Source organism: Scyliorhinus torazame, chromosome 4, assembly GCF_047496885.1.
Source record: "Scyliorhinus torazame isolate Kashiwa2021f chromosome 4, sScyTor2.1, whole genome shotgun sequence".
Lineage (NCBI taxonomy): Eukaryota > Metazoa > Chordata > Chondrichthyes > Carcharhiniformes > Scyliorhinidae > Scyliorhinus > Scyliorhinus torazame.
The window spans coordinates 26,697,306-26,724,499 of NC_092710.1; the positions used below are offsets into that span (position 1 = coordinate 26,697,306).

At 56.8% G+C, this 27,194-nt stretch overlaps 1 protein-coding gene across 1 annotated transcript in view; it reads right to left on the reverse strand.

The window, feature by feature from the left end:
* Window positions 1-27,194, reverse strand: part of LOC140410158 (transmembrane protein 132C-like) — a gene marked incomplete at its 3' end in the record, with an annotated part of 139,252 nt that overhangs the window by 29,421 nt on the left and 82,637 nt on the right. Inside the window, exons 3-4 of the mRNA XM_072498120.1 lie at window positions 18,996-19,366; window positions 11,731-11,877 (exon numbers count right to left, since the gene is read on the reverse strand). Coding sequence (XP_072354221.1) covers window positions 11,731-11,877; window positions 18,996-19,366 — 518 coding nt within the window. The remainder of the gene's footprint in view (window positions 1-11,730; window positions 11,878-18,995; window positions 19,367-27,194) is intronic.

Below are 27,194 nucleotides of genomic sequence, written 5' to 3' on the forward strand. Positions count from 1 at the left end.
GACCAAATCCGAACCGCAACTCGACGTGTTGCACTTTGACGGCCCCGACGACGAGTTCTTCGGATTGGGGAATCTTCAGCCCAGCAGATACGACATCCCGACTCGTGAGTGCAGGATGATGCTGCGGCCAAGAGACAGAGAGCGGTACAAGCCCACAGAGAGTGGCCCGCTGCCACACAGAGAGTGGTCCACGCACCGCGAAGGGTCCCAGCCTCCACACAGAAAGCGATGAAAGACTCCACAGCGAGCTCGTGGACAGACTCCACGATAGAAGAAACGCAAGACTCCACAGCGCAGTCCTTGCATGAACAAGACCATGAGGGTCTAGCAACCTCCTCTGAGCCACCAGCAGCAGACGATGCAAGTCTGCCACGCTCAAGTGAACAACAGAAAGACGATGACAGTCTACCACGCTCAAGTGTACAGCAAGCAGACGATGACAGTCCACCCAGATTATTTGAGCCACCAGAAGAAGACTCTGACGGTCTATCCAGCCCAAGTGAACGACAAGAACACACTGAGGCTCTACCCACTGTATGTGCGACCAGCGACAACGGCATCCCACTTCCCATACCAGATGTGCAACGTGACAGACCTCAGCTAGAATGTACAGAGGCACTCGACAATCACAGTGAGACTACTGGTGACTCCGGTGACACCACGTTACTTCAAACCTCATTCGCTCGAACCTATCCACAAGCAAATGCATTCCTGAACGTTTTGACTACGGACTTGGAGCATCATGAAACTTCAGAAGATTCAAGTGAACCTGCAATGTCTCCGGACTTGGAGCATCAAGAAACCAAAACTGACTCAGGAGAAACAGACCAGACTCCAGATGGGGAGCATCCACAAGCCAAAGCTGACTCAAGTAAGCCGGACATGACTCCAGACGGGAAGCGCTGCAAACTCAGAGACGGCACGCTCAAGGAGACAGCAGATGCCACAAAGAACGCTAACACGAGTAACTGTGTGAAGGACTCGTATTACCCACAGAGTGTGGTCCTTGAGTGCAGCACACACGGCAACAAAACCAACCACAACAACAACATCAAAGACAATAACAAGAAGCGTACCAAAGGCAACAATGTCAACAACAAGCACGACAAAAACAACACCAATGGAACTACGACTGGTACGACATGGTACATCTCTGCAAATGAGGGACACTGTTACTGCTCAGCTCAGTGCAATGACATGCCATGGCAGGACGATGCATCTTACCAATTGCTGCACTACCAACAGGCAACCTGGCTTTCAGGACAGATCCATCAAGAATTACCACCACAAGCATCGAAAGAAAAAAAAAAAAGAGTCCAAATCCGACAACGAAGTGATTTGACCGCTTCTTGGTTCCTTCAGCACAGGGTCACTGACGGCGTTTACAATGCAATGCCACCATCAACATCACCAACTCACCAACCAAACAAGAAAGCCACTCGACCATAATAATTAATGAACTTTGGACTCATGCATATGATTTGGACTTATTGTCTAATGATCACTGTTATCATAACGTACAGAGTATCACTTATCTACCTAGTTTGTTCAATTTTCTTTAACACTGTACAGAAAATATGTAACACGAAAAAAGGGGGGATGTGGTGATATACATCACTGTAAGGACACAAAGGGTTAATGTGCATACACTACACCTAGCTAGACACTAAAGGGAACACCAGGACATGACACACAGATGGTCAACCAATAGGTCAGTAAGATAGGACACGACCAATGGGCAGTCACGATACACACAGAGGTGACACTACCACAGGAGGGCAGCACGGTAACATTGTGGATAGCACAATTGCTTCACAGCTCCAGGGTCCCAGGTTCGATTCTGGCTTGGGTCACTGTCTGTGAGGTGTCTGCACATCCTCCCCGTGTGTTCGTGGGTTTCCTCCGGGTGCTCCGGTTTCCTCCCACAGTCCAAAGATGTGCAAGTTAGGTGGATTGGCCATGATAAATTGCCCTTAGTGTCCAAAATTGCCCTTAGTGTTGGGTGGGGTTACTGGGTTATGGGGATAGGGTGGAGGTGTTGACCTTGGGTAGGGTGCTCTTTCCAAGAGCCGGTGCAGACTCGATGGGCCGAATGGCCTCCTTCTGCACTGTAAATTCTATGATAATCTATGATTACACCAACCCATATAAAAGGACACATGACACATGCTCAGTCTCTTTCCAGTGGAGACACTCAGTGAGTACAGACACAGGGTTGATTGAACATCACACCCACCACGTGGATTGTAGCAGACTGGTTAGTCAGTCTGAGTAGCTATAGCAGGATTAACAGTAGCGTCGAATCCAAGTAGGAGAATTGTTAATAGTTCAATAAACGTGTTGAAGCTATCTCCAAGTCTGAACCTTCCTTTGTCAGAGTGCACATCAAGGAAGCATCTTACGACAAGAGCGTAACAAATCACCCAGGTGACCGAGAGCTTGGTGAAGACAGGTGTGTTTTACAGAGTGTTTTAGAGGAGCAAAGCCAGGTAAGGGAGGGTGGTCCCAAACCCAGAGTCCAGGCAGTCAAAGGCATGGCAACTAATGGTGCAGAAACTTAAATTGCAGATGCACCAGTGAAGTGTAGCACCCGAGGATTGGGAGGCTAGGGGTGGTGACAAACATAGACGGGGTGATGCCATGAACTAGGGCATGGAGGGAATTGGAAAAAAAAAAAGGTCACTTCTAGACTGGAAGCTCACGTAGGTCAGTACGCGACACGGTGACAGAGTGGTCAACGCGGCTGCTTCACAGCTCCAGGGTCCCCTGTTCAAATCCGGCCTCGGGCGACTGTGTGTGTGAGTGTGTGCGCGGAGTCTGCACGTTCTCCCCGTGTGTGCGTGGGTTTCCTCCGGGCGCTCCGGTTTCCTCCCACAAGTCCAAAGATGTGCAGGTTAGGCGGATTGGCCGTGATAAATTGCCCCTCAGTGTCCAGCGGTTAGGTGGGATTGTGGGGACGTGGGCCTAGGTCAGGGTGCTCTGTCAGAGGGTCGGTGCAGGCTTGATGCGCAAATGGCCTCATTCTGCACTGTAGGGATTCTATGATTCTAAGCACAGGGGTGATAAGGAGAAGCGGCATTGTCGTACTGTCGCTGGTGTCATGTGAGAGTCCCTTTAAGAAATGGGTATTTATAAAAATATCTGTGGTGGATGTACCTTTAAGTGATGTTCATCAGTGATGCCAGAGTGTGGGTGGAGCGGGGCTGTCTGTCTGCTTTTACTTTCGCCTTCGGCTGTCTGCTACAGGGTGTCTTTTAGTTACGTTTTAGACTTGGAGAAGCTGCAGTCACAGCAAGATGCGTGTGCAAGCTTAGGAGCGTCCATTTGGTGATTTCAAAGTGGCGACTGTTCTCAGTAGCGGAGTCAAACCTGATGTCTTTCTGTTTTAAAGGGTTCTTTTTGTCTTATGGATGTTGCAAGGAAAGATTAAGAGTTACTTACAGAGTACTGTATTCTTTGGGGGATTTATTGGTGTTGATAGTTGTTAAGATGTTTACTGTGGGTTTATAAAGTGTTAACTGATTTAATAAACAAACAGTGTTTTAATTTAAAAATACTGTAGATTTCTGTTGCATCACTGCAGTAATAAACACCCATTTCTTAAAGGTACTCTCACTGCAGATATTTATATACACACCCATTAATAAACACCCATTTCGTAAAGGTACACTCACATGACACTCTCTAGGTTACAGTGTCCCCAAGTGCTTATCCAAGTATTTTTAAAATCGATGAGGGTTAACCTGCACATCTTTGGACACTAAAGGGCAATTCACCCTTTGATCCCCATTTGACAGCGAGTGCCAGATCCCAACCACACTCTGGGTGAAATAAATATTCCTCAATTTCCCTCTAATCCTTCCACTGATCACTTTGAATCTATGTCCCCGGTTACGTATGGCTTTGCTGTGAAAAATGGATCCTTCCAGTGTGCTCCAAAATAGATCACAGAACATACCGTGCAGAAGGAGGCCATTCGGCCCATCGAGTCTGCACCGACCCACTTAAGCCCTCACTTCCGCCCTATCCCCGTAACCCAATAACCCCTCTCAACCTTTTTTGGTCACTAAGGGCAATTTAGCACGGCCAATCCACCTAACCTGCATGTCTTTGGACTGTGGGAGGAAACCGGAGCGCCCGGAGGAAACCCACGCACACACGGGGAGAAGGTGCAGACCCCGCACGGACAGTGACCCAAGCCGGGAATCGAACCTGGGACCCTGGCGCTGTGAAGCCACAGTGCTAACCACCTGTGCTACCGAGCCGCCCACAATGTCCATAATGTCCCAAAATGATCATTTCCTGCACCTCAATCAAATCTCCCCTCGCCTCCTCTGTTCCCGATGATGGAATTTTGTTCACGATAAAAGAGTCCGCAGTCTGTCACATTTTTTCCCCACAGTAGAAATTCTCCGTTCCTGGTAGCACCCTTGTAAAACTCCAATGATCAGTACTCAGCTTGCAGTCTCACAAGCGTTTTATTCAGTTCCAACACCACCTCCCTGCCACCTCACTCATTCTGTAAAGGACATTATCCCGTATGCCTTCTTGACCACAGTGTCTCCCTGTCCAGGGAGTTCCTCCAAGTTCCTCTTTACATTCTCAGGATCTTCCCATTTACTTTCGGTTCCCTTGTCTTGTTTGCCCTTTGGGATGCACAGCAGAGACATGGTTCAAGGAGGCAATAAGGGGTGCCCGCACCCAAGGCACCACCCATCAATCCTCCTTCAAATCTATTAGCGGCATCCTTGTGCCATGCACTAATACTATGAACTTCCAATCAAACACGTTTTAAAAACTGGAGTGATTAAACAATGCTACGGACCACGCGATCGTTGGCAATTGAGCTACAGAAAGTCGTAGCAAGTCACAGTCTAACACCTAATTAAATATCGACGTCTACAGCCGCCCGGGGAATTCACACGTCTCTTTGTTTAAGGATGGACCAACACAAAAGTCACAAGAGTTACCAGATTGCCTCTCTGCTGAACAAAAGGGGGGGGGGGAAAACCTCTAGTGGTGGCACATGGAAGTGCATGGCGCCTATCGCCATCTCCGGATGACTGTCTCAAACCTGCAGAGGTGTGAAGCCACAACACTGGATGTGAAATCAACTTAAGCACCAGCCCTTATTTGGAAAAGGACTTGAAGTTGTGAAAAGTCACATGGGAGACATCCATTTTTTGGGGCCGTTTTAAAGAAATGGGCTCAGAACTGTTTGCAGTTAGTCATCAGCCAATCAGAATTCCAGACCATAAATAAGCGACAGATCATTATGTTGCCAAGGTAATTAAAAGCGATACTTTGAAAGTGGGAGGTCCTAGAGAGAACACCCAATCCCTCCCTATTCCAGTTTAACGTTTGTCTGAAAACCAATGTCCTAATTATTTGACGACAAGAAGCATTACAAATTGCCCAAAAGACTTTGCTTTCCAAGATTTTCCATCCAAATTTAAAGTCATCTAACACACTGCAGGCCTGCCATACAGGAGATCAGGGATCGTAAGCTAGAGACCAAGACATCTGTCATCAATAAAAGTGCATCTTTATCTGTAACTAATGTTTTATATGAATGCACGTGTGAGAGAATGTGTGTGTATGGAATTTCGTTTAATTTGGGGGTAAGTGGACGAAAAGAAATAACCGTCTACATTTTTAAACTCGCAAACGCTTGCTGCTGGACTACCTCAATTGGAATACACGCTCCAAGGGTAAGAAAACACACAAGCCTTTCCATACTGTAGCCATCTGGGATGGCCACTTGCAACCAGGAACAGGGAAGGTTGCAAAGCATAGCGGGAAAAATGGACAATGCGAGGTTCAGGCAGGCTCAGAGCCTGAATGTATATTTGCGAGTGAGGAACCCAGACGGTATCGAAACCCCAACCGATTAGCATTTGATGGACCATCTCCGCCAGACAAAGGACTGGTACTTGAGCGACCGGCACAGTCCCAGACATTTCGGCGCCACCCCCTGTCCTAGGGAAGCGTAAACAACAGGGTCAGTGACCGCTTGGGACACGCCCATCCATCAAGGCACCCGCCCCTTTATTGGCTCGAATCGAACGCAATGATCAAGAGTTACCCAATCAGTGGGGTCCAAAGTGAAGAACCGCCTATAAGAGCGCGGAAACCCCCAAGAATAAAAAGAGAGACCACCATGCGTTCGTCCTCTCGTGGACCTGCCGCTCCGGCAACGTCCATCTCCAATCGCAGCCCCACCAGAAGCAAGGTCAAGTTCAATGCCCGCTACCAGACGGGTGAGCCTAGCTGAGCAGCCCCTCCCCCATCCCCGTTCTAGAAACTATCTTATCTTGTATCCCCTGTGGCGAGAGAAACAAAAAGATTGAAACCTGCCTACGCACAAAATCCCTCACCTTTTTTTTTTAAAATTTAGATTGCCCAATTTTTTTTTCCAATTGAAGGGCAATTTAGCGCGGCCAATCCACCTACTCTGCACATTTTTGGGTTGTGGGGGCGAAACCCACGGAAACGCGGGGGAGAATGTGCAAACTCCAACTCCTTTCCTCAGAGAGTAGTAAGGGCGTGGAATGCCCTGCCTGCAGCAGTAGTGGACTCGCCAACACTAAGGGCATTCAAATGGCCATTGGGTAGACATATGGACGGTAAGGGAATAGTGTAGCTGGGCTTTAGGGTGGTTTCACAGGTCGGCGCAACATGGAGGGCCGAAGGGCCCGTACTGCGCTGGAATGTTGTATTGTTCTATGTTCTTCAGACTCGATAGATCCAGAATCGAACAGCGGCCACTGTTCCTCTGACCAAAGCTGGGTGCCTGAAGTTAAGTACAGATTGTCATAGTTGATAGGCGTAGTTTAACTAGTAGTGTTTATGTTGCATGACTAATTATGTGTAAATAAAGTACCCTTGACCTTGAACTAACTAACTGGTGTTTGACTCTTTGACCGATAGCCGGTTGAAACTTGGGGTGGTATCATTTGCTGGCTTCAGGAACTTTGCCCAGGTTATATCGATGTTCAATTAAGTAAAAGCCTTTGTATTCAGTTCTCGCCTTCATTTTGCCTTGCTTTCTCCCGCTGTGTTTGAGCTTTATTTCATTGTGTTCCAGCAAAAGTGACTGCCCCTTCATTTTAAATCTACGTTCGAGAACGCGTGTCCTTCCTCACGGCTCTGTGCTGTCAGCACTGGGTTCTATTCTTCTACTCACCTTCCAAGGCACCTTTCTCACTACTTTCTCATCATTTAACTCGGACTGCTGCTGCTATCTGCTGTGCCTCAGTTTGCTCATGTTTTTTTTTGTTGTTGCATTTTTAATTCGGAGTGCTTCGAATCGTCTCCGATTGCTGTCAACCTTTGCTTTTCAGCCTGAAGCTCCAATGTTATTTTTTAAATTACAAGGTTGCGTTTCTGGCCAGTCGTGAGAATGTCGCTTTAAGAAATGTTTGGCTGCTCATATAACTGCAGTGATGTCAGAGTGTGGGTGGGGCTGGGCTGTCTGTCAGCTTTTTACTTTCGTTTTAGGCTGTTTGCTGCAGGGTGCGTTTTAGTTTCGTTCTCAGAGCTGGATAGCTGCAGTCACAGCCAGAAGGTGTATGAATCGCTCTCTGTAATCTAAAGATTGTAAATCGATCCTGGTGATTTAAAACTAATAACAGTAATGACTTTAACCTGATGTGCTTCTGGTAAAAGGTGTTTTAAGTCTTATGGATGTTAAAAGGAAAGCTTAAAGGTTTACTTTGTTAAGGGGCAAGGCGTTTTCAGACCCCTAAAATGTATCATTAAGTTCAACCAACCTCCCCCTTTAATGTATTGTTGCTTTTCCAAGCAGACGGCTTGTTCCCTAGGTGTGGGATTACAATAATGGCCACGTGGATTTTTAAACACAAAACAATGTTTATTCCATGAACTCAACTTAACCTCTTAAATAAACATTGGATCTCTTAACGCCCCTTACTTCAAAGATAACCCTGAAAATATCACAACACTAAATAATCCTTCAGTTATTCCTTTCAACATCCATGAGACTCAACACCTTTAAACAGAAACATATCAGGTTAAAGGCTTTACTATTATGAGTTTAAATCACCCAAATGATCCAGAGATAGTCTTTCATGGCAGAGATCACAGCAGATCCAGCTCACTGCAAACACAGACACACACCCAAGCTCTTTTCAAACTGAAACTAAAAAAACTGCAAAATGACTGAACTAAAACCAAGCTCCACCCACACTCTGACATCACTGCATTTCTTAAAGGTACATTGCTTAAACATCAATTTCTTAAAGGTACCCTCACATGACAACTTAGTGTTGTAGTCTTTGGGGGTTGCATTTGAACTAATGGTTGCTAAGATGTTCACTGTATGTTTTCAAAAGGTTAACTTGAGTTCAGAGAATAAACATTGTTTTGTTTTTAAAAATACTTTTCCATTTCTGCTGTCCCACACCTGTAGAGTGGGCCGTGTGCTCCCCATACCACAATCTCGTAAAACGTTGTGGGTCAGGTGAACTCCATGCTACACCTTGGGGTTCTCTAAACCCTGGCCCATAAAAGGCCCCTGCGGACAAATCTTAAATGGAAACGTTGATTTTGGTAGCGGGCTTACTAGAGATAGACGGGTCTTTACTGCCACTCCGTTTTTCCTGTGCAATTTCAGTTCAAGAGGCTCAATGGGTTTGCTGGCAGTATCTTATCCCTTACTGAGATGGTTCCCAACAAGAAATCAACTCCTTTCATCGATGGGATTATGGGCATTGCAGACAAGACCATATTTGTTGTCTGTCCCGAATTGCCCTTGAACGGAATGGCCTTTCCAGACCGTCTCAGAGAGACGGTTCACAGTCAACCACATCGCTGTGAGGGTTCTGGAGTCACGTGTAGGCCAGGCTGGGGTAAGGACATCAGATTTCCCTCTCGAAATGGACACTAGTGAACCAGACCGGATTTTGCGACAATCCATGATGGTTGTCAGAGCTGGATAGCTGCAGTCACAGCCAGAAGGTGTATGAATCTCTCTCTGGAATCTAAAGACTGTAAATCGATCCTGGTGATTTAAAACTAATAACAGTAGTGACTTTAACCTGATGTGCTTCTGGTAAAAGGTGTTTTAAGTCTTATGGATGTTAAAAGGAAAGCTTAAAGGTTTACTTTGTTAAGGGGCAAGGCGTTCCTGAGACTAGCTTTAAAATTCGAGATCTTGATCAATTGAATTTAAATTCCACCCACTGCCGTGGTGGGATTTGAACCCGCGCCTCCAGAGGCCTGGGCTTTTAGATTACTGGCCTAATGAGATTACCACTACGCCACCATCTCCGTGAGTGGGAACAAATAAACAATTACCATCGATGCTCTGGATCAAGACCTTTTTATTTTGCAGTGGTCTTCATCTCATGTGCCAACATCAGTGGGCTTTCATTGATCATAAAATCCCTACAGTGCAGAAGTAGGCTATTTGGCCCATCGGGTCTGCACTGACCCTCCGAACGAACGCTCTTCCTAGGCCCACTCCCCCGCCCTATCCCCGTAACCCCCACCTCTCCTGAAGACACTACGGGGCAATTTAGCACGGCCAATCCACCTAACCAGCAAATCTTTGGATTGTGGGAGGAAACCGGAGCGCCCGGAGGAAACCCACACAGACACGGGGAGAAGGTGCAGACTCCGCACAGACAGTGACCCAAGCCGGGAATTGAACCTGGGACCCTGGAGCTGTGAGGCAGCAGTGCTAACCACTGGGCCACCGTGCCGCCCCGGCCTCGAAGGCTCACAATCAATTTACCTGCCGCACCAGATGAACGTGAAGACACTTTACTCTGGAGCAAACAATCGCTATTGCTTTCCATTAGTGGATTCATTCCTACACCGAATGTGGTGGGGGGGGCGGGGGGAACGATGACGCCCTGATTGTCGTGATATTGCTGCCTGGGGGAATCGCGCACCAACTTGCCTTGGTTAGGCAAGCGTGACTGGTTTGTTTTTTAACTTCCAACATTCAGCCTTTGCGTGCCCTCTCTTGTGACAGAAGCGGCAGGTTGAGTGGTCTTGAATTAATCCTGTCCTCCACACCTTCACTTCGACTAACCCGAGGAAGGCCTGGCTCCTTAATTTCTCCCCGCTTCTCTCAGCAGAGTCTGACGTCTTCTCATCAACGACCTTCCTCCCACTCTGATTCCTCTGGAAGCTTCCAAAGTGGGGCCTGTCATCCAAACGGGTGGGCAGAGTGGATGCGGAGAGGAAGTTTCCTCTCGCGAGAGAATCAAGAACCGGGGTTGGGGGGGGGGGGGGGGTCACTGTTTAAAAATAACGGGGTCACAGATTTAAGACGGGGATGAGGAGAATTATTTTTCTCTCCGAGGGTCGCGAACATTCTTCCCCGAAAGGTGACTGAGGCGGAGTCTTTGAATATCGTCAAGGCAGAGGTAGATACGGGCTTGATAACAAGGGGGTGGAAGGTCATCAGGATGGAGTTAGATCAGCCATTTTATTGAATGGCTGAACAGACTCTCTGCGGCAAAGGTTCACGACCCTCCGGGATGAAATCCCTCCTCATCTCTGTCTTAACTGATTTACCCTCTGGCCCTAGACTCTCCCATAAAAGGGAAACCGGTGGGAATTCTCCGTTTGGGAGGTTACGTTCTCCCGCCGGAGGTGATTCGCCTCGAGAGACCCCCACCAGAAACCCCCCCCCCCCCATCCTCCCCTTCCCTCCACCAGCACCCCCCCCTACCCCCCCCCACCCCTCCTCCGACCACCCCCCTCCCCTTCCCTCCACCAGAAACCATCCCATAAGAGAGACTCTTGTCTGGAAACCCCCCTATTACAGTCCTCTGCTTCCCATTACAGACCCCGGTCTGGAATCCCCCCCCATTACAGAGACCCCTGTCTGGAATCCCCCACCATTACAGAGACCCCGATCTGGAATCCCCCCCCATTACAGAGACCCCGATCTGGAATCCCCCCCATTACAGAGACCCCGATCTGGAATCCCCCCCATTACAGAGACCCCTGTCTGGATGTCGCCATTACAAAGACCCCTGTCTGGAATCCCCCCATTACAGACACCTGCCTGGAATCCTCCTATTCCAGAGGCCCCTGTTTGGAATCCCCCCATTACAGAGACCCTGGTCTGGAAGCCCGCATTATAGAGACCCCTGTCTCGAGTGCCCCCATTACAGAGACCCCTTTCTGGAGTCTCCCCCCCCCCCCCCCGATTACAGAGATCCTGTCTGGAAGCGAGAGAGCCGCCCGGCCAGACGTAGTGAAAACAATCACTGCTTTAAAACTCACCTGGGCAATACACCTGCAGACTCAGACAGGGGAAGCAGCAGATGTAAACTCCAAGGAAGCAAAAACCACATCAGCTGGGTTTAAAGTCCCTCAGATCTTTGATCAGGGAGGCTTCCATTCACAGCAATGTGAAATTGACTTTACTGGGCTGTGATTGACAGCTCGCACACACCCAGCCGTCTGGATTGTTCAATACCATTTCCCTTCACGCTTGAATGGATCTCAAGTACCCAGCTGTGAAACCAACCACAATGTTTATCAACATCAAGCGTCAAAGCCCGTTAAGTGTTTCTACTTGCTATTTCTCTCTGCAGAAAGGCGCCAACTGATATCTGCCACGTTTGTCAGACTGTGCTCAATAGGCCCATTGGGTAGCAACAGTTACCCCAGGCACTGGTTCTTCGCCCACCAAGCAGCTCCCAGGTCAGATGCATGACGAGGCCTGTTTTGTTCCAGTCCCCTTACCTCCAGCCCTTCGAGGCGTGACTCCTTGTGCAGGTAACCGTGGCAATGCGGTGCTTGGATCCGTGCGAGTGCTGCAGCGCCACACTCCACACCTCTGGGAGGCTGGGATGAATGGACACAACCCTGACACCCTTCTTCAGCTTGGCCCTGAGCAAAGAAATGGGGAGGAAAGGCTAACAGGTTTGATTGAGGGGTGCGTGGATAGAGAGGTTATTCCGGCTTCATTTCTGATCCCTGACACGGATGGGACTATTACTGGGTCCATCCTAGGAACTGTTCCAATCCCAACAAGCATCATCCCAAACAGCTACCCAAAGTCTTCCATTTCAAATTGGGGTCAGTCCCACTCGGCATGCCAACTTCCACCACCCCAAACTCCGCCAGGCCCAACCTCCGCAAGGCCAACCTCCGCATCCCCAACCTCCTCCACCCCAACCTCCGCATCCCCAACCTCCTCCACCCCAACCTCCGCCAGGCCAACCTCCGCATCCCCAACCTCTGCCACCCCGACCTCCGCCACCCCGACCTCCGCCAGGCCAACCTCCGCCACCCCGACCTCCGCCACCCCGACCTCCGCCACCCCGACCTCCGCCACCCCGACCTCCGCAAGGCCAACCTCCGCATCCCCAACCTCCTCCACCCCAACCTCCGCATCCCCAACCTCCGCCACCCCAACCTCCGCCAGGCCAACCTCCTCCACCCCAACCTCCGCATCCCCAACCTCCGCCAGGCCAACCTCCGCCACCCCGACCTCCGCCACCCCGACCTCCGCCACCCCGACCTCCGCCACCCCGACCTCCGCCACCCCGACCTCCGCCACCCCGACCTCCGCCACCCCAACCTCCTCCACCCCGACCTCCGCCACCCCGACCTCCGCCACCCCGACCTCCGCCACCCCGACCTCCGCCACCCCGACCTCCGCCACCCCAACCTCCTCCACCCCGACCTCCGCCACCCCAACCTCCTCCACCCCAACCTCCTCCACCCCAACCTCCTCCACCCCGACCTCCGCCACCCCAACCTCCGCCACCCCGACCTCCGCCACCCCGACCTCCGCCACCCCGACCTCCGCCACCCCAACCTCCTCCACCCCAACCTCCTCCACCCCGACCTCCGCCACCCCAACCTCCTCCACCCCAACCTCCGCATCCCCAACCTCCTCCACCCCAACCTCCTCCACCCCGACCTCCGCCACCCCAACCTCCTCCACCCCGACCTCCGCCACCCCAACCTCCTCCACCCCAACCTCCGCCACCCCAACCTCCTCCACCCCAACCTCCTCCACCCCGACCTCCGCCACCCCAACCTCCTCCACCCCAACCTCCGCCACCCCAACCTCCGCCAGGCCCAACCTCCGCATCCCCAACCTCCGCCACCCCAACCTCCTCCACCCCGACCTCCGCCACCCCAACCTCCTCCACCCCAACCTCCGCATCCCCAACCTCCTCCACCCCAACCTCCTCCACCCCAACCTCCTCCACCCCAACCTCCGCCACCCCAACCTCTGCCACCCCAACCTCCGCCAGGCCCAACCTCCGCATCCCCAACCTCCGCCACCCCAACCTCCTCCACCCCAACCTCCGCCACCCCAACCTCCTCCACCCCAACCTCCTCCACCCCAACCTCCTCCACCCCAACCTCCTCCACCCCAACCTCCGCCAGGCCAACCTCCGCCAACCCGACCTCCGCCACCCCAACCTCCGCCACCCCAACCTCCGCCACCCCAACCTCCGCCACCCCGACCTCCGCCACCCCAACCTCCTCCACCCCAACCTCCGCCAGGCCAACCTCCGCCAACCCGACCTCCGCCAGGGCCGACCTCCGCAAGGCCAACCTCCGCCACCCCGACCTCCGCAAGGCCAACCTCCGCCACCCCAACCTCCGCATCCCCAACCTCCTCCACCCCGACCTCCGCCACCCCGACCTCCGCCACCCCGACCTCCGCCACCCCGACCTCCTCCACCCCGACCTCCGCCACCCCGACCTCCGCCACCCCGACCTCCGCCACCCCGACCTCCTCCACCCCAACCTCCTCCACCCCGACCTCCTCCACCCCAACCTCCTCCACCCCAACCTCCGCCACCCCGACCTCCTCCACCCCAACCTCCGCATCCCCAACCTCCTCCACCCCAACCTCCGCCACCCCGACCTCCGCCACCCCGACCTCCGCAAGGCCAACCTCCGCCACCCCGACCTCCTCCACCCCAACCTCCTCCACCCCGACCTCCGCCACCCCAACCTCCTCCACCCCAACCTCCTCCACCCCAACCTCCGCCACCCCGACCTCCGCCACCCCGACCTCCGCCACCCCAACCTCCTCCACCCCAACCTCCTCCACCCCAACCTCCTCCACCCCAACCTCCTCCACCCCGACCTCCGCCACCCCGACCTCCTCCACCCCAACCTCCTCCACCCCGACCTCCGCCAGGCCAACCTCCGCCACCCCGACCTCCGCCACCCCGACCTCCGCCACCCCGACCTCCGCCACCCCAACCTCCGCATCCCCAACCTCCGCCACCCCGACCTCCTCCACCCCGACCTCCAACACCCCGACCTCCGCCACCCCGACCTCCTCCACCCCGACCTCCGCCACCCCGACCTCCGCCACCCCGACCTCCGCCACCCCGACCTCCGCCACCCCGACCTCCGCCACCCCGACCTCCGCCACCCCGACCTCCGCCACCCCGACCTCCGCCACCCCGACCTCCGCCACCCCAACCTCCGCCAGGCCCAACCTCCGCCACCCCGACCTCCTCCACCCCGACCTCCGCCACCCCGACCTCCGCCAGGGCCGACCTCCGCCACCCCGACCTCCGCCACCCCGACCTCCGCCACCCCAACCTCCGCCACCCCGACCTCCGCCACCCCGACCTCCGCCACCCCGACCTCCGCCAGGCCGACCTCCGCCACCCCGACCTCCGCCACCCCGACCTCCGCCACCCCGACCTCCGCCACCCCGACCTCCTCCACCCCGACCTCCGCCACCCCAACCTCCGCCACCCCGACCTCCGCCACCCCGACCTCCGCCACCCCGACCTCCCCACCCCGACCTCCGCCACCCCGACCTCCGCATCCCCGACCTCCGCCACCCCGACCTCCTCCACCCCGACCTCCGCCACCCCGACCTCCTCCACCCCGACCTCCGCCACCCCAACCTCCTCCACCCCGACCTCCTCCACCCCGACCTCCCCCACCCCGACCTCCCCCACCCCGACCTCCGCCAGGGCCGACCTCCGCCACCCCGACCTCCGCCACCCCGACCTCCGCCACCCCGACCTCCGCCACCCCGACCTCCGCCACCCCGACCTCCGCCACCCCGACCTCCGCCACCCCGACCTCCTCCACCACGACCTCCGCCACCCCGACCTCCGCCACCCCGACCTCCGCCACCCCGACCTCCTCCACCCCGACCTCCGCCACCCCGACCTCCGCCACCCCGACCTCCGCCACCCCGACCTCCTCCACCCCAACCTCCTCCGCCCCAACCTCCGCCGCCCCGACCTCCGCCAGGCCCAACCTCCGCCGCCCCGACCTCCTCCACCCCGACCTCCGCCACCCCGACCTCCGCCACCCCGACCTCCGCCACCCCGACCTCCGCCACCCCGACCTCCGCCACCCCCGACCTCCGCCACCCCGACCTCCGCCACCCCGACCTCCGCCACCCCGACCTCCGCCACCCCGACCTCCGCCACCCCGACCTCCGCCACCCCGACCTCCGCCACCCCGACCTCCGCCACCCCGACCTCCGCCACCCCGACCTCCGCCACCCCGACCTCCGCCACCCCGACCTCCGCCACCCCGACCTCCGCCACCCCGACCTCCGCCACCCCGACCTCCTCCACCCCGACCTCCGCCACCCCGACCTCCGCCACCCCGACCTCCGCCACCCCGACCTCCGCCACCCCGACCTCCGCCACCCCAACCTCCTCCACCCCGACCTCCGCCACCCCGACCTCCGCCACCCCGACCTCCGCCACCCCGACCTCCGCCACCCCGACCTCCGCCACCCCGACCTCCTCCACCCCGACCTCCTCCACCCCGACCTCCTCCACCCCGACCTCCGCCACCCCAACCTCCGCATCCCAACCTCCGCCACCCCGACCTCCGCCACCCCAACCTCCGCCACCCCGACCTCCGCCACCCCAACCTCCGCATCCCCAACCTCCGCCACCCCGACCTCCGCCACCCCAACCTCCGCCACCCCGACCTCCGCATCCCAACCTCCGCCACCCCGACCTCCGCCACCCCGACCTCCGCCACCCCGACCTCCGCCAGGGCCGACCTCCGCCACCCCAACCTCCGCCACCCCGACCTCCTCCACCCCGACCTCCGCCACCCCGACCTCCGCCACCCCGACCTCCGCCACCCCGACCTCCGCCGCCCCGACCTCCGCCAGGCCCAACCTCCTCCACCCCGACCTCCGCCGCCCCGACCTCCGCCAGGCCCAACCTCCGCCACCCCGACCTCCGCCACCCCAACCTCCGCCAGGCCCGACCTCCGCCACCCCGACCTCCTCCACCCCGACCTCCGCCACCCCGACCTCCCCCACCCCGACCTCCCCCACCCCGACCTCCGCCACCCCGACCTCCCCCACCCCGACCTCCCCCACCCCGACCTCCTCCACCCCGACCTCCGCCACCCCGACCTCCGCCACCCCGACCTCCGCCACCCCGACCTCCGCCACCCCGACCTCCGCCACCCCCGACCTCCGCATCCCCGACCTCCGCCACCCCGACCTCCGCCACCCCGACCTCCGCCACCCCGACCTCCGCCACCCCGACCTCCGCCACCCCGACCTCCGCCACCCCGACCTCCGCCACCCCGACCTCCGCCACCCCGACCTCCGCCACCCCGACCTCCGCCACCCCGACCTCCGCCAGGCCAACCTCCTCCACCCCGACCTCCGCCACCCCGACCTCCGCCACCCCGACCTCCGCCACCCCGACCTCCGCCACCCCGACCTCCGCCACCCCGACCTCCGCCACCCCGACCTCCGCCAGCCCAACCTCCGCCACCCCGACCTCCGCCACCCCGACCTCCGCCACCCCGACCTCCGCCAGGCCAACCTCCGCCACCCCGACCTCCGCCAGGCCCAACCTCCGCCACCCCGACCTCCGCCACCCCAACCTCCGCCACCCCGACCTCCGCCACCCCAACCTCCGCCACCCCGACCTCCGCCAGGCCAACCTCCGCCACCCCAACCTCCGCCACCCCGACCTCCGCCACCCCGACCTCCGCCACCCCGACCTCCGCCACCCCGACCTCCTCCACCCCGACCTCCGCCACCCCGACCTCCGCCACCCCGACCTCCTCCACCCCGACCTCCGCCACCCCGACCTCCGCCACCCCGACCTCCGCCACCCCGACCTCCGCCACCCCAACCTCCGCCACCCCAACCTCCGCCACCCCCGCCTCCGCCACCCCCACCTCCGCCACCCCGACCTCCGCCAGGCCCAACCTCCGCCACCCCGACCTCCGCCACCCCAACCTCCGCCAGGCCCGACCTCCGCCACCCCGACCTCCTCCACCCCGACCTCCGCCACCCCGACCTCCCCCACCCCGACCTCCCCCACCCCGACCTCCCCCACCCCGACCTCCCCCACCCCGACCTCCCCCACCCCGACCTCCCCCACCCCGACCTCCGCCACCCCGACCTCCCCCACCCCGACCTCCCCCACCCCGACCTCCCCCACCCCGACCTCCGCCACCCCGACCTCCCCCACCCCGACCTCCGCCACCCCGACCTCCGCCACCCCGACCTCCGCCACCCCGACCTCCGCCACCCCAACCTCCGCATCCCCGACCTCCGCCACCCCGACCTCCGCCACCCCGACCTCCGCCACCCCGACCTCCGCCACCCCGACCTCCGCCACCCCGACCTCCGCCAGGCCAACCTCCGCCACCCCGACCTCCGCCACCCCGACCTCCGCCACCCCAACCTCCGCCACCCCGACGTCCGCCACCCCGACCTCCGCCACCCCGACCTCCGCCACCCCGACCTCCGCCAGGCCAACCTCCTCCACCCCGACCTCCGCCACCCCGACCTCCGCCACCCCGACCTCCGCCACCCCGACCTCCTCCACCCCGACCTCCGCCAGGCCAACCTCCTCCACCCCGACCTCCGCCACCCCGACCTCCGCCACCCCGACCTCCGCCACCCCGACCTCCGCCACCCCGACCTCCGCCACCCCAACCTCCGCCACCCCGACCTCCGCCACCCCGACCTCCGCCACCCCGACCTCCGCCACCCCGACCTCCGCCACCCCAACCTCCGCCACCCCGACCTCCGCCACCCCAACCTCCGCCACCCCGACCTCCGCCAGGCCAACCTCCGCCACCCCAACCTCCGCCACCCCAACCTCCGCCACCCCGACCTCCGCCACCCCGACCTCCGCCACCCCGACCTCCGCCACCCCGACCTCCGCCACCCCGACCTCCGCCACCCCGACCTCCTCCACCCCGACCTCCGCCACCCCGACCTCCGCCACCCCGACCTCCGCCACCCCGACCTCCGCCACCCCGACCTCCGCCACCCCGACCTCCGCCACCCCGACCTCCGCCACCCCGACCTCCGCCACCCCGACCTCCGCCACCCCGACCTCCGCCACCCCGACCTCCGCCACCCCGACCTCCGCCACCCCGACCTCCGCCACCCCGACCTCCGCCACCCCCGACCTCCGCATCCCCGACCTCCGCCACCCCGACCTCCGCCACGCCGACCTCCGCCACCCCAACCTCCGCCACCCCAACCTCCGCCACCCCGACCTCCGCCACGCCCACCTCCGCCACGCCCACCTCCGCCACCCCGACCTCCGCCACCCCGACCTCCGCCACCCCGACCTCCGCCACCCCGACCTCCGCCACGCCCACCTCCGCCACGCCCACCTCCGCCACCCCGACCTCCGCCACCCCGACCTCCGCCACCCCGACCTCCGCCACCCCAACCTCCGCCACGCCCACCTCCGCCACCCCGACCTCCGCCACCCCGACCTCCGCCACCCCGACCTCCGCCACCCCGACCTCCGCCACCCCGACCTCCGCCACCCCGACCTCCGCCACCCCGACCTCCGCCACCCCGACCTCCGCCACCCCGACCTCCGCCACCCCGACCTCCGCCCCCCCGACCTCCGCCCCCCCGACCTCCCCCACCCTGACCTCCGCCACCCCCACCTCCGCCACCCCGACCTCCGCCACCCCCACCTCCAGTGCCCCCCTACTCGCCCAGCCAAATCTCCGTCCAGACAAACCGATGCCCCACCTCTTACCTGATGACGACGGCGTCCAGGGAGAAGTTTGCCGCGACGGCCACAGCGACTCCCACGGTCTCGCCGGGCCGCAGGCTGCGCTCGGGCAGTCGGAGCAGCACGTTGGCATCCAGGCTGGCCACCCGCTCGGCCGGCTGCCCCCGGAGCGCCAAGCGGCCCAGCGGCTCCAGCTCCTCCCGGCCGGCCTTCCGCGACCCGTCCGCCCCGACCCGCCCGCACTCGGCAGGGGGGAGCCTTCTGTAGGACAGCTCCAAGCTGACCTCCTGGTTAGTCCCGGGGAATCCCCCCCTCCGGCCTCTCCCGGGCCGACCAAAGGGCGGAAACCAACCAACAGGTAGTTCGAGGCTGGCAACGCAGATTCCCAGAGGCCCCTAGGGACAGAGAGAGAGAGAGAGAGAGATAACAGGACCGTACACAATGCAAATCTCCCTCCACACTGTCCCCATCAAACACTCCCAGGACAGGTACAGCACAGAGTTAAGACACAGAGTAAAGCTCCCTCTACACTGTCCCCATCAAACACTCCCAGGACAGGTACAGCACGGGGTTAGATACAGAGTAAAGCTCTCTCTACACTGTCCCCATCAAACACTCCCAGGACAGGTACAGCACGGGGTTAGATACAGAGTAAAGCTCCCTCTACACTGTCCCCATCAAACACTCCCAGGACAGGTACAGCACGGGGTTAGATACAGAGTAAAGCTCTCTCTACACTGTCCCCATCAAACACTCCCAGGACAGGTACAGCACGGGGTTAGATACAGAGTAAAGCTCCCTCTACACTGTCCCCATCAAACACTCCCAGGACAGGTACAGCACGTGGTTAGATACAGAGTAAAGCTCCCAGGACAGGTACAGCACGGGGTTAGATACAGAGTAAAGCTCCCTCTACACTGTCCCCATCAAACACTCCCAGGACAGGTACAGCACGGGGTTAGATACAGAGTAAAGCTCCCTCTACACTGTCCCCATCAAACACTCCCAGGACAGGTACAGCACGGGGTTAGATACGGAGTAAAGCTCCCTCTACACTGTCCCCATCAAACACTCCCAGGACAGGTACAGCACGGGGTTAGATACAGAGTAAAGCTCCCTCTACACTGTCCCCATCAAACACTCCCAGGACAGGTAAAGCACGGGGTTAGATACAGAGTAAAACTCCCTCTACACTGTCCCCATCAAACACTCCCAGGACAGGTACAGCACGGGGTTAGATACAGAGTAAAGCTCCCTCTACACTGTCCCCATCAAACACTCCCAGGACAGGTACAGCATGGGGTTAGATACAGAGTAAAGCTCCCTCTACACTGTCCCTCTCAAACACTCCCAGGACAGGTACAGCACGGGGTTAGATACAGAGTAAAGCTCCCTCTACACTGTCTCCATCAAACACTCCCAGGACAGGTACAGCTCTGGGTTAGATACAGAGTAAAGCTCCCTCTACACTGTCCCCATCAAACACTCCCAGGACAGGTACAGCATGGGGTTAGATACAGAGTAAAGCTCCCTTTACACTGTCCCCATCAAACACTCCCAGGACAGGTACAGCACGGGGTTAGATACAGAGTAAAGCTCCCTCTACACTGTCCCCATCACACACTCCCAGGACAGGTACAGCATGGGGTTAGATACAGAGTAAAGCTCCCTCTACACTGTCCCTATCAAACACTCCCAGGACAGGGACAGCACGGGGATAGATACAGAGTAAAGCTCCCTCTACTCTGTCCCATCAAACACTCCCAGGACAGGTACAGCACGGGGATAGATACAGAGTAAAGCTGCCTCTACACTGTCCCCATCAAACACTCCCAGGACAGGTACAGCACGGGGTTAGATACAGAGTAAAGCTCCCTCTACACTGTCTCCATCAAACACTCCCAGGACAGGTACAGCACGGGGTTAGATACAGAGTAAAGCTCCCTCTACACTGTCCCCATCAAACACTCCCAGGACAGGTACAGCACGGGGTTAGATACAGAGTAAAGCTCCCTCTACACTGTCCCCATCAAACACGCCCAGGACAGGTACAACACGGGGTTAGATACAGAGTAAAGCTCCCTCTACACTGTCCCCATCAAACACTCCCAGGACAGGTACAGCACGGGGTTAGATACAGAGTAAAGCTCCCTCTACACTGTCCCCATCAAACACTCCCAGGACAGGTACAGCACGGGGTTAGATACAGAGTAAATCTCCCTCCACACTGTCCCAATCAAACACTCCCAGGACAGGTACAGCACGGGGTTAGATACAGAGTAAAGCTCCCTCTGCACTGTCCCCATCAAACACTCCCAGGGCAAGTACAGCACGGGGTGAGAGACACAGTAAAGCTCCCTCTACACTGCCCCATCAAACACTCCCAGGACAGGTACAGCACGGGGTTAGATACAGAGTAAAGCTCCCTCTACACTGTCCCCATCAAACACTCCTAGGACAGGTACAGCACGGGGTTAGATACCGAGTAAAGCTCCCTCTACACTGTCCCCATGAAACACTCCCAGGACAGGTGCAGCACGGGGTTAGATACAGAGTAAAGCTCTCTCTACACTGTCCCCATCAAACACTCCCAGGACAGATACAACACGGGGTTAGATACAGAGTAAAGCTCCCTCTACACTGTCCCCATCAAACATTCCCAGGACAGGTACAGCACGGGGTTAGATACAGAGTAAAGCTCCCTCTGCACTGTCCCCATCAAACACTCCCAAGACAGGTACAGAACAGGGTTGATACGGAGTAAAGCTCCCTCTACACTGTCCCCTCAAACACTCCCAGGACAGGTACAGTACGGGGTTATATACAGAGTAAAGCTCCCTCTACACTGTCCCCATCAAACACTCCCAGGACAGGTACAGCACGGGATTAGATACGGAGTAAAGCTCCCTCTACACTGTCCCCATCAAACACTCCCAGGACAGGTACAGCACGGGGTTAGATACAGAGTAAAGCTCCCTCTACACTGTCCCCATCAAACACTCCCAAGACAGGTACAGCACAGGGTTGATACGGAGTAAAGCTCCCTCTACACTGTCCCCTCAAACACTCCCAGGACAGGTACAATGCGGGGTTAGATACAGAGTAAAGCTCCCTCTACACTGTCCCCATCAAACATTCCCAGGACAGGTACAGCACGGGGTTAGATACGGAGTAAAGCTCCCTCTACACTGTCCCCATCAAACACTCCCAGGACAGGTACAGCACGGGGTTAGATACAGAGTAAAGCTCCCTCTACACTGTCCCCATCAAACACTCCCAAGACAGGTACAGCACAGGGTTGATACGGAGTAAAGCTCCCTCTACACTGTCCCCTCAAACACTCCCAGGACAGGTACAGTACGGGGTTAGATACAGAGTAAAGCTCCCTCTACACTGTCCCCATCAAACACTCCCAGGACAGGTACAGCACGGGGTTAGATACAGAGTAAAGCTCCCTCTACACTGTCCCCATCAAACACACCCAGGACAGGTACAACACGGGGTTAGATACGGAGTAAAGCTCCCTCTACACTGTCCCCATCAAACACTCCCAGGACAGGTACAGCACGGGGTTAGATACAGGGTAAAGCTCCCTCTCCACTGTCCCCATCAAACACTCCCAGGACAGGTACAACACAGGGTTAGATACGGAGTAAAGCTCCCTCTACATTGTCCCCATCAAACACACCCAGGAGAGGTACAACACGGGGTTAGATACGGAGTAAAGCTCCCTCTACACTGTCCCCATCAAACACTCCCAAGACAGGTACAGCACAGGGTTGATACGGAGTAAAACTCCCTCTACACTGTCCCCTCAAACACTCCCAGGACAGGTACAGTACGGGGTTAGATACAGAGTAAATCTCCCTCTACACTGTCCCCAGCAAACGCTCCCAGGACAGGTACAGCACGGGGTTAGATACAGAGTAAAGCTCCCTCTACACTGTCCCCATCAAACACTCCCAAGACAGGTACAGCACAGGGTTGATACGGAGTAAAGCTCCCTCTACACTGTCCCCTCAAACACTCCCAGGACAGGTACAGTACGGGGTTAGATACAGAGTAAAGCTCCCTCTACACTGTCCCCATCAAACACTCCCAGGACAGGTACAACACAGGGTTAGATACGGAGTAACGCTCCCTCTACACTGTCCCCATCAAACACACCCAGGACAGGTACAACACGGGGTTAGATACGGAGTAAAGCTCCCTCTACACTGTCCCCATCAAAGACTCCCAAGACAGGTACAGCACAGGGTTAGATACGGAGTAAAGCTCCCTCCACACTGTCCCCATCAAACACTCCCCGGACAGGTACAGCACGGGGTGAGAGACACAGTAAAGCTCCCTCTACACTGTCCCCATCAAACACTCCCAGGGCAGGTACAGCACGGGGTTAGATACAGAGTAAAGCTCCCTCTACACTGTCGCCATCAAACACTCCCAGGACAGGTACAGCACGTGGTTAGATACAGAGTAAAGCTCCCTCTACACTGTCCCCATCAAACACTCGCAGGACAGGTACAGCACGGTGTTAGATACAGAGTAAAGCTCCCTCTACACTGTCCCCATCAAACACTCCCAGGACAGGTAAAGCACGGGGTTAGATACAGAGTAAAGCTCCCTCTACACTGTCCCCATCAAACACTCCCAGGACAGGTACAGCACGGGGTTAGATACAGAGTAAAGCTCCCTCTACACTATCCCCATCAAACATTCCCAGGACAGGTACAGCACGGGGCTAGATACAGAGTAAAGCTCCCTCTACACTGTCCCCATCAAACACTCCCAGGACAGGTAAAGCACGGGGTTAGATACAGAGTAAAGCTCACTCTACACTGTCCCCATCAAACACTCCCAGGACAGGTACAGCACAGGGTTAGATACAGAGTAAAGCTCCCTCTACACTGTCCCCATCAAACACTCCCAGGGCAGGTACAGCACGGGGTTAGATACAGAGTAAAGCTCCCTCGACACTGTCCCCATCACACACTCCCAGGACAGGTACAGCACGGGGTTAGATACAGAGTAAAGCTCCCTCTAAACTGCCCCCATCAAACACGCCCAGGACAGGTACAGCACGGGGTTAGATACAGAGTAAAGCTCCCTCTACACTGCCCCATCAAACACTCCCAGGACAGGTACAGCACGGGGTTAGATACAGAGTAAAGCTCCCTCTACACTGTCCCCATCAAGCACTCCCAGGACAGATACAGCACGGGGTTAGATACACAGTAATCTCCCTCCACACTGTCCCCATCAAACACTCCCAGGACAGGTACAGCACGTGGTTAGATACAGAGTAAAGCTCCCTCTACACTGTCCCCATCAAACAATCCCAGGACAGGTACAGCACGGGGTTAGATACAGAGTAAAGCTCTCTCTACACTGTCCCCATCAAACACTCCCAGGACAGGTACAGCACGGGGTTAGATACAGAGTAAAGCTCTCTCTACACTGTCCCCATCAAACACTTCCTGGACAGGTACAGCACGGGGTTAGATACGGAGTAAAGCTCCCTCTACACTGTCCCCATCAAACACACCCAGGACAGGTACAACACGGGGTTAGATACGGAGTAAAGCTCCCTCTACAATGTCCCCATCAAACACTCCCAAGAGAGGTACAGCACAGGGTTGATACGGAGTAAAGCTCCCTCTACACTGTCCCCATCAAACACTCCCAGGACAGGTACAGCACGGGGTTAGATACAGAGTAAAGCTCCCTCCACACTGTCCCAATCAAACACTCCCAGGACAGGTACAGCACGGGGTTAGATACAGAGTAAAGCTCCCTCTGCACTGTCCCCATCAAACACTCCCAGGGCAGGTACAGCACGGGGTGAGAGACACAGTAAAGCTCCCTATACACTGCCCCATCAAACACTCCCAGGACAGGTACAGCACGGGGTTAGATACAGAGTAAAGCTCCCTCTACACTGTCCCCATCAAACACTCCTAGGACAGGTACAGCACGGCGTTAGATACCGAGTAAAGCTCCCTCTACACTGTCCCCATCAAACACTCCCAGGACAGGTGCAGCACGGGGTTAGATACAGAGTAAAGCTCTCTCTACACTGTCCCCATCAAACACTCCCAGGACAGATACAACACGGGGTTAGATACAGAGTAAAGCTCCCTCTACACTGTCCCCATCAAACATTCCCAGGACAGGTACAGCACGGGGTTAGATACAGAGTAAAGCTCCCTCTGCACTGTCCCCATCAAACACTCCCAAGACAGGTACAGAACAGGGTTGATACGGAGTAAAGCTCCCTCTACACTGTCCCCTCAAACACTCCCAGGACAGGTACAGTACGGGGTTAGATACAGAGTAAAGCTCCCTCTACACTGTCCCCATCAAACACTCCCAGGACAGGTACAGCACGGGGTTAGATACAGAGTAAATCTCCCTCCACACTGTCCCAATCAAACACTCCCAGGACAGGTACAGCACGGGGTTAGATACAGAGTAAAGCTCCCTCTGCACTGTCCCCATCAAACACTCCCAGGGCAGGTACAGCACAGGGTGAGAGACACAGTAAAGCTCCCTCTACACTGCCCCATCAAACACTCCCAGGACAGGTACAGCACGGGGTTAGATACAGAGTAAAGCTCCCTCTACACTGTCCCCATCAAACACTCCTAGGACAGGTACAGCACGGGGTTAGATACCGAGTAAAGCTCCCTCTACACTGTCCCCATCAAACACTCCCAGGACAGGTGCAGCACGGGGTTAGATACAGAGTAAAGCTCTCTCTACACTGTCCCCATCAAACACTCCCAGGACAGATACAACACGGGGTTAGATACAGAGTAAAGCTCCCTCTACACTGTCCCCATCAAACATTCCCAGGACAGGTACAGCACGGGGTTAGATACAGAGTAAAGCTCCCTCTGCACTGTCCCCATCAAACACTCCCAAGACAGGTACAGAACAGGGTTGATACGGAGTAAAGCTCCCTCTACACTGTCCCCTCAAACACTCCCAGGACAGGTACAGTACGGGGTTAGATACAGAGTAAAGCTCCCTCTACACTGTCCCCATCAAACACTCCCAGGACAGGTACAGCACGGGATTAGATACGGAGTAAAGCTCCCTCTACAGTGTCCCCATCAAACACTCCCAGGACAGGTACAGCACGGGGTTAGATACAGAGTAAAGCTCCCTCTACACTGTCCCCATCAAACACTCCCAAGACAGGTACAGCACAGGGTTGATACGGAGTAAAGCTCCCTCTACACTGTCCCCTCAAACACTCCCAGGACAGGTACAGTACGGGGTTAGATACAGAGTAAAGCTCCCTCTACACTGTCCCCATCAAACATTCCCAGGACAGGTACAGCACGGGGTTAGATACGGAGTAAAGCTCCCTCTACACTGTCCCCATCAAACACTCCCAGGACAGGTACAGCACGGGGTTAGATACAGAGTAAAGCTCCCTCTACACTGTCCCCATCAAACACTCCCAGGACAGGTAAAGCACGGGGTTAGATACAGAGTAAAGCTCCCTCTACACTGTCCCCATCAAACACTCCCAGGACAGGTACAGCACGGGGTTAGATACAGAGTAAAGCTCCCTCTACACTATCCCCATCAAACATTCCCAGGACAGGTACAGCACGGGGCTAGATACAGAGTAAAGCTCCCTCTACACTGTCCCCATCAAACACTCCCAGGACAGGTAAAGCACGGGGTTAGATACAGAGTAAAGCTCACTCTACACTGTCCCCATCAAACACTCCCAGGACAGGTACAGCACAGGGTTAGATACAGAGTAAAGCTCCCTCTACACTGTCCCCATCAAACACTCCCAGGGCAGGTACAGCACGGGGTTAGATACAGAGAAAAGCTCCCTCGACACTGTCCCCATCACACACTCCCAGGACAGGTACAGCACGGGGTTAGATACAGAGTAAAGCTCCCTCTAAACTGCCCCCATCAAACACGCCCAGGACAGGTACAGCACGGGGTTAGATACAGAGTAAAGCTCCCTCTACACTGCCCCATCAAACACTCCCAGGACAGGTACAGCACGGGGTTAGATACAGAGTAAAGCTCCCTCTACACTGTCCCCATCAAACACTCCCAGGACAGATACAGCACGGGGTTAGATACACAGTAATCTCCCTCCACACTGTCCCCATCAAACACTCCCAGGACAGGTACAGCACGTGGTTAGATACAGAGTAAAGCTCCCTCTACACTGTCCCCATCAAACAA